Source organism: Xenopus tropicalis, chromosome 5 (genome assembly GCF_000004195.4).
Source record: "Xenopus tropicalis strain Nigerian chromosome 5, UCB_Xtro_10.0, whole genome shotgun sequence".
NCBI classification, from domain to species: domain Eukaryota; kingdom Metazoa; phylum Chordata; class Amphibia; order Anura; family Pipidae; genus Xenopus; species Xenopus tropicalis.
Genome location: NC_030681.2, coordinates 122,196,055 through 122,204,826, shown reverse-complemented (window position 1 = coordinate 122,204,826; position 8,772 = coordinate 122,196,055). Strand labels below are relative to the sequence as shown.

The window sequence follows — 8,772 nt, the reverse complement described above, 5'->3', positions numbered from 1 at the left end:
TCACGGTCATGTGGTAATACCATGTGACCGCTCCACTGCGCATGCCCCATCCTTGTACATTCAAACACGCAGACGTGCTACTGGGTAGCGGCTAGTTCCTATCCTCTGAAGGGACCTTCCTGACGTCACGGTCATGTGATAATAACATGTGACCGCTCCATTGCAAATTCCCCATTATTGTGCTGGACATTCAAACACGCTGACATACCGCGGAGTACGAGCTTTTCAGTGTATGCAATCCCGGAAGAGACTCTCTGGCAAAGGGGCGCCAAATCTATAGTTTTTGTAGCCGTAAGTGGGTGCTGCGCGTTTTGGAGTGGATGAGAGGAATGCGCAGCTGTAGTTCTCAGGGAGACAGTAACGCGCTTGCAGCTCCACAGAAATGTCCCGGAACTTTATGAGGTAACAAGCTCAATTACTCAAACAGCGGCGCCCGCTTTCTCTGTGAAGAAAACAGTGTTTTTCAAGGCCCAGTCTCCATCTTAAAGTATTGCAGTCTGTACCAGCAATTGCTGTGTTCTATCTTGTAGAACGTTTTCAAAACAATAGTTCTACACAGACACTTCTTTTTTTCCTATCCTACTGAACAGAATAAATGATGAAACTTAATATAAAGTCACATATTATTATATTTTTAGTAACCTGCTGGTATTTTCCCTGCTTCAGACTTTGTTAGGCTTTGAGATAAGAAGCAGCTCGTTATTTGGTTTAGCAGAAAGTAGAATATGACTTTACTGCTACAGTTTTTAGAAGAAGCAGTAAATTCATTGGTGCAGCCATTAAATCTGTAATTGAGCTATAGGGCACATGATATGGTAGATAACTAAAGAGATTTATAGAAAATAGTAGTTAGGAAGATAAGCATGGGTTGCATGCCATTCATGGTGTTCTACGTAAGCACAGAATGGAACTGTTATATAAAATGGATGTTTGTTGCTAATAAATACAATTAGGGTCCCGTTTATCAATGTACGATTGGGTACGAATAGAAAAAAATTGTATTTTTGTGTGTATTTTCCGCGACTTTTTTTATGCTTTGCGACAATTTGTCCGACAAAATCATATTTGTCACAAAATTTTCGGATTCATTCAAGCTTCAGTATTGTGACTTTCCTTTGGCCAGGTTGGATGGCCAAAGGAAAGTCAGATACGAAAATTTCGTAACTTTCAGCTCATGCCACAATATGTACGACCAATATGTACGACCACGATCCGAAGTTTTCATACTTTTAGCGAACATCAGAAAATATCCGATTTCATCCAAATTTTTTGTATCGTATTTTTAGAAGTCCAAAATTCAGACTTTGATAAATGGGCCCCTATATGTATAAAAAATATTTTGTGTTCTATCTGTTATTTCCAACTTTTTAGTTTGTAGTTATCTGTTCTTATAAGTCTTATTAAATATTGTGTTTGCTCAGCTGAAATATTTATACAGGTGCTACCTAGTTAAATAAGCAAGGGGTTGGTGTTGCTGGCGGTGCTGCCTGGTGCTACTGATTAATACCCCTTGCTTGCCTGTCTGTGGCAGATGCCATTAATGTCTTTACTTGCAGACATGGCAGTTAAAGAATAAGTAAACATTTTTTTTTCTATAAGTAAAATTACTCTAAACAGCCTCCAGAATTACCTACTTTTGTCCCAGCATTCTCTCTGACCTGGTTCCTCACTCAGAAGGTGTTTGTTTTTCTTTGCTTCCTTGTGCAGCGAGAAGCCCTGCCCCCACTTCCTGTTCAGGTCTCTCATCAAAAACAAAAAAAACCCTGCTAATGCACAGACTGGCTCCTGCTTCCTCCAGGCATGCCCAGAAGGCACTCCACTTGGACAACAGGTTGTCAAATTTAAGAGAGAACTGAACAGGAAGTGGGGGCGGGGCTTCACTCTGCACAAGGAAGCAAAGAAAAACAAACACCTTCTGAGTGAGGAACCAGGTCAGAGAGAAAGCTGGGACAAAGGTAGGTAATTATGGAGGCTGTTTGGAGTAATTTTACTGGTAGAACAAAAAAAAAAAAAAAAGGTTTACTTATTCTTTAAGACCACATTGGAATTTTCTCAACCAGTGTTATTCAGCTAGCAGTGAAAACTCCAAGTGTGACATAGTTCTAACAATGCTGATTTGTAATGGCTCTTTGATCTTTGTTTTTGTACTGTTTTGCTTGTTCTTCTGTTTTTGTTTATCCTGTTTGCCTTCTTCCATCTGTTCCTTTACCTTATCTGTTTCTTGACGATGGAGAGAGAATTTTTCACCAAAACATTTTTCATGCATGCTTTTTGTTTCTGGATAAGTTAATTAACTGTTAGTTTATGTCATTACTATTTTATTACTCTTATAACAATTCTTTATTCCAACAGAAGCTCTAGTTGGAATTTTTTGCAGTTGGCACGGTATGGAAGAACAGCAAACCACTCGCAGTTTTCTTCTTCAAATATATTTTTCCATCTTGAAGAAGATGACCTTTCGGGTGAAGATACCTCTTCATTGGCAGATTCACAGGAAGATTTTGATTCTGCAATCTTATTTGGAATGTTGAGGGGAAATGTGGTTGGCTTGCGCTATTACAGTGGAGTAGTAAGTGTTCAAGAGTAAAGGATACTATAATGTTATCTAAAAGCAAGACCTATTAGGTTAATGGGGTGCTGCTGTTCACAGAAAATTATGCTCTCCATGGACTACAAATGGCCCAAAAATACCTTCCCAATTGCACAAACTTGATTTGCCAAGGGTAAAACATTTGAATTGCGTGAAAATGATACACAGTTGAAAATATTTACCCACTGCAATTCACATTTGACCCAGAGGGGAGTGCAATTTCCTGCTTAATAAAGTACAGTAATTAATGTACCATTACCCAAATGAAGCATATATTGTAGATTACAATGCACATGACAGAGAGTGTATTTAATCCATGGATTTGTGTATACGTCTGCAGATCAACCCAAAATAAATCTCTTGGCTACTGACCTATCCCTTGTAAGAAATGTGTAAAAGAGCCAGGAACACCAGAGATTGAAAATGCTTCAAAAATATTTTAAGCCACTTTTAGGTTAATGTCACGCACAGCTTTTCTCTATTGGAGGATCAGTTACATCCAGTGATGTAACTCCAGTGACTCCCATTAACTTCAGTAGCAACTGTACAGAAGTGGAGGACATTTTTGGTTCACACGTTCACTGCTGTGCAGCTCCCACTGAAATCAGTGGGAGCCGTAGGTTTTTTCCACCCCTCTGTGACATTAGCCTTACAGTTTGTTTAGTAAATCTACATCTTTGAAAATAAAGTAACATTTGAATAAAATCTGATGTTTTTATGTTTCATAGTTTTGTGTGTGTGTTTTGTTTTTGGTGGCAATTTTCTAAATATTAGCAAGGCAAAGTATACCCCCTTAACGACATTAATTTATTCAGCCGAGTAAAAAAAGGTACCTAAAAATCATAAATTAAAAAAAAAAAAAATATATATACACACACACACACACACACACACACACTTTTTTTTGATGTACACAAATCCCAGGGTTGCTGGTCTTTTTTGGACTGTTTATTATGGCTTTACCGTGCACCCAGGTATAAAATTAAAGCAGAGTGCCACCCTTTTGGATATATATAAGTTGGTGTATTGAGGGAGGGGAGATGTTTACCTGTGTCTGTAGGACTATAATAAAAATATAGCAATAACCGTATTGTGTGCTTTGGTCTTTGAGACATGGCAACTGAACTGAGGTTTTCAGTCAGATTTTGTCAGGCCGGCTTACTGATTTTGACCATACTACCCAAACATGTAGGGTCAGTAATCTTGGAGGATTTTCAATCCTGATAGCAAAGATGGCCATAAACATTAATAGGCCTTGTGTGGTATCCATTAGTTTGGCACCTTTATTGCTGGCTATAGAAGCAAGGGTACAGTTGCCATATGAAATAGCTTGAGCAGAAGGAGTATCACACACATGGCACAAGGGGGGCCGAACCTGCATTTTCTACACCGGTAAAATATACCATTACCTTAAGATTGTTTGGGAATATAGTTGGAGTGGGAGCTTGTCTGATGTAAGGTGGTAGATGGAACTAATCCTGATGCCTATTGCTTTTGCCATAGTTAAACTTTTATAATAGATATGCGAATTTGCATCTGTTTCATTAAATTCTTGTAAGTGAAAACATTCATGGGCGGATTAAACAAAATAGGTGCTCGATTGTACCAGTGCAGTGTAACCAATCAGTGAAGACTGCACTAGTGCAGTTTAGTGCCTATGTGAATATATCAGCCTTGCAATATTTAATATTGAACTAGAACGGTTATTAAGGACACTTTGTTAGAGCATTTGTATTAATTAAAATGTGCAGTGGTTCTGCATTTGTATGTATGCATGTAACTTAATTTATAAAGCGCTATAAGGATACGCAGCGCTGTACAATCTTACAATATACACAATTACACACAGGGAGGACAAGTGTTATAATAAATACAATAAAAAGGTATAAATGCAGAGAGATTAAATGCCTTGTGGTATGAGACACAGTAGGAAGGAGGTCCCTGCCCAGTAGAGCTTGCAATCTTGCATTGCTTCCTTCCTAAGTGTTGTACACCCTGTGATGCTGTAATAGATATAATGTTTGCACATGATTTTGTCTATGTAAGACACTAGTCATACTCTCCTAGCCCCCTTCTGGAAGTCATCTTTTTGTGAACAAGCTGATGGCACATGTGAAGCTCCTGACTCTACCCCTTCTTACTTTTATGGAAACTTCCACACTACAAGGCAGATATATACTTTTTTTTAAGTGGGGTTTAGGCATATTATTGTAAAAAAAGAAAAAAAACCTCTAAGAACAAAATGTTCTCCTGCCAAGTTTGCATTAGCTTTTCAGGCTTGTACTGGCTATGGCAATCAGTGAGGTGGCAAGCATGATTTTGGGTATTTCTCATGCCCAAAAGTTGGAGCCCTATGTACACAGATACTAATTTGTGTTTTTGACTGCATCACCTATGTTTTTTTAATAACACATTATTATTTCAGGTTAATAATAATGAAATGGTTGCCCTCCAAAGGGAGCCCAACAATCAATATGACAGAAATGCAGTTAAAGTTAATAATGTCAATGGAGAGCAAGTTGGCCACATCAAGAAAGAACTGGCTGCGGCGTTGGCCCATATCTTGGACCAGAAAATGGCAAAAATTGAAGGGTGAGTGCTTGAATCAGAGTTAAGTGAAAATAATGCCAGGGAATCTGTTGCATATGAACTTTAATTTGCATATTTAAATCTGAGTTCAAAGTTTTCAAAGATTTTTAATTTTAGCATGTGATAGCATGGCCTATTCTTAGCAACTTTTTAGTTTGTCTTCATTTTTTATTTTTCATAGATTCTGAATTATTTGCTTCCTCTTCTGCCTGTTTTCATCTTTCAAATAGTGGTTACTGGCGGCAGCTAAAAAACTTTTGCACTGTTAGGCTACAATTTTATTGTCATAATTAATTTGTAATTCTTCTCTTTCTATACAAGCCACCTATGATTCATATTTCAGTCTCTTATTCAAGTCACTGCCTAGTTGCTAAGTTATATTAGACCCTAGAAGCCAGATAGCTGCTGAAATTCCAAACTGGAGAACTTGTCTGAATACTAAACTAAATACTGGATTCACTTTATTAATTTATGTCATTTCAGAGTTTCTTCAGATTTTGGTAAAATATACAACATAAGAATTACTCTTTCTGAAAATAACCTCCCCTATGTCGGGGTAATATTATCATGCAGCTTTCTGTTTATATTTGGCTTATGGCCATGGCCTTAAAGCAGTAATCATAGAATGTTGTGTTTTGGTTTTTTTTATTGGTTGTTTTAGGGTGGTTCCCTACGGTGCTCAAAATGCCTTTACAATGCCTGTAAATTTGAGCTTTTGGGGAAGAGCAGAAAATAAACAGGCGGTTTTAGATCACATGATGAAATATGGCTTCAGACTTGGCCCCATTCCAAACAGTGAGTATTGGTAAATGCTAAGGAAATAGCTGGCTTCCTGATCATCATATCTTTATTTATAATAGTAATAATAAGAATCATTTTATTATTATTACATTAAATCATGTCATGACCCCACATTTATGAAATTTCCATTGAAATGAAAATCCATTTGTTTCTTTGATAGTGTTTTGGCAAAACATGCATCATGCATTTTCTAAAACTTTTAAATCTCTTTTTAATATATTCAAGCTTTAACCAGACGCTGAGGTTAAAATTAGGGCAACAGTAGACATCTGTGTGTGTGCATTTGGCTTTTTAGCTGGTTATTCCACATTTTATATTTCTAAGAATCCTTCTTAAATATCCTCTGTTTATATAGTAATTAGCCTTATCATTGAGATATAGGGAAGGTATGTTTGAGACCACAGTCTTAGGTGTCCTGACTCCTCCAGCTAGGTGGTATCCCTAGGGAGTTTTTCTCTGGGATATCTCCACCATTGTTTTCCCCGATATGTAATATAAGTTTGCCCAGTAGCAGTAAATCCAATAAGATGTTTGCTTTCAAACAGGTGACCAGTAAATTCTATCTGCTGATTTGTTGCTATGGGTTACTGCTTCTGGGCAAACTTAGTGCATTTTATTACATAACCCCAAGTGTGTTACTTATTCTATCCACTTACCTGTATTTAAAGGGATACTGACATGATTTTTATGGTGTACTTTCTATTTCTAAATTACACTGTTTCACATAGCAGATTTTGGTGGAAAAACACATTAGATTTTCAGACAGATAATTAAAAAGACCTTGTGAGATTTGCCTTTTTGTTCAATCTTTGTTATAGTTCAACTACACCTTTATAAGGCATTTACATTTAAAATAGATAATTCTGAATAGGGAAAGATTTTTTCTTCTTATATTTTTTCTTCTCAGAGTCACCGTCTGGTCACACCACTCACCTACTTTGCTGTTTCCCATCTTAAACCTGTCTATCTTGCTTCTCCTTACCTTTGAAATTCCATTAATGTACAGGGGCAGATTTCAGCTACAGATTTGGGGCCTTCAGAGTGATTTAGCAGCTTATCTACCCATATATGGGGACCCCCAACAGGCCTATCTCAACGATATCTTCCCTATAATTGGCCAGATGTGAATTGGGCAAGTTTAATTTTCTGGCTGTTGGGCCACATGTTTTATTTACTCCAATATCAGTGGCAAGATCCACTCATTTGGCGACCTTCTAAATGAGCATATCTTATGGTGTATGGCCTCCTTTACTCCTCCTTCAGTCTCTTCAGAGCTAAAATTAAAGACCAGCTCTTGGACCACTGATGAGTGATGAGTAATTTTTTTCACTAGGCATGGATTTTTGGTGAAATTCCACTTTTTACCGTAAGTGAACCATGGCAAAATTCCACTGCAAAAATGTTCCCCCCAAAAGACTCAAGAAAAATTGCTCATTCACTTCAATGCATTTGGCGTGAGAAAAAAAATTTAAGAGAAACACCCATGACTTAAATTTATTTTGCGTAAAAAAAAAAAGGTGTGAGAAAATGCCTGTTGACTTTAATGCATTTTGCAAATTCTTCCACAGTTTCCCAGATTTTTCGGCTAAATGGGACAGATTCACTCTTCTTTAATCACTAACATGACATCTGACCTAACGTTGGTACTTGGATTCCAATGCCTTAGCCCAGGGGTCGGGAACCTTTTTGGCTGAGCGAGCCATGAACACTACATATTTTAAAATGTAATTCCGTGAGAGCCATACAATATGTTTGCCCGTGGATGCTGCGGGTTAAGGTATGGTGGGTCCTAAGGATGCCGGAAGCGGATGCGATGTGGAGGAGGGCGTGGCCTGCGTTTGGTGGATAGAAGACGTGTTCCAAGGCTTAGAACACGTCTTCTATCTGGCAAACGCAGGCCACGCCCCCGTTATTTTTTTTTATTAAAGATTTGACAGCGAGCCAGATGCAGCCATCAAAAGAGCCACATCTGGCTCCCGAGCCATAGGTTCCCTACACCTGCCGTAAGCCACTGTAAATTTGTTCTCTTTGTGTCAGTTACTTACCTGCTTATATTGTAAACTGCATGGGGCAGAGACATTCATCCTCTTGTCTCTTTAAGGAACAGTAACACTAAAAAAGTGTTTTAAAGTAATTAAAATATAATGTACTGTTGCCCTGCACTGGTAAAAGTTGTGTATTTGCTTCAGAAACACTACTATAGTTTATATGAAATAAAAAAGCTGCTGTGTATCCATGGGGGCAGCCATTTAAGCTGGAAAAGGGCACAGGTTACATAGCAGAGAACAGATAAGCCCTATAAAATACAATTGTGTTTTATCTGTTATCTGCTATGTCAGTGTTTTTCAACCTTTTTTGGGCAAAGGCACACTTGTTTCATGAAAAAAATCACGAGGCACACCACCATTAGAAAATGTTAAAAAATTTAACTCTGTGCCCAGCAGCAGTGCCCCCCTAGTACACTGGTGCCCAGCAGCAGTGCCCCCCTAGTACATTGGTGCCAAGAGCAGTGCCCCCCTAGTACATTGGTGCCCAGCAGCAGTGCCCCCCTAGTACATTGGTGCCAAGAGCAGTGCCCCCCTAGTACACTGGTGCCCAGCAGCAGTGCCCCCGTAGTACATTGGTGCCAAGAGCAGTGCCCCACTAGTACATTGGTGCCCAGCAGCAGTGCCCCCCTAGTACATTGGTGCCAAGAGCAGTGCCCCCCTAGTACATTGGTGCCCAGCAGCAGTGCCCCCCAGTACATTGGTGCCAAGAGCCAGCCCCCCTAGTACATTGGTGCCCAGCAGCAG

General features: G+C 38.8%; 1 protein-coding gene across 5 annotated transcripts in view; it reads left to right on the top strand.

Annotated features, from left to right (window-relative positions):
- The first annotated feature begins 66 nt into the window (after positions 1–66).
- hltf (helicase-like transcription factor) overlaps positions 67–8,772 on the top strand; it is a 33,891-nt gene continuing 25,185 nt past the window's right edge. For all 5 annotated transcript variants that reach the window (XR_004222717.1, XM_018094440.1, XM_002937336.4 and 2 more), the window contains exons 1-4: positions 67–402; positions 2,353–2,569; positions 5,016–5,182; positions 5,841–5,974. Coding sequence is in view for 4 of the 5 variants with exons in the window: in XM_018094440.1 (XP_017949929.1) it covers positions 383–402; positions 2,353–2,569; positions 5,016–5,182; positions 5,841–5,974 (538 nt within the window). In the remaining variant the exon portion in view is untranslated. The remainder of the gene's footprint in view (positions 403–2,352; positions 2,570–5,015; positions 5,183–5,840; positions 5,975–8,772) is intronic.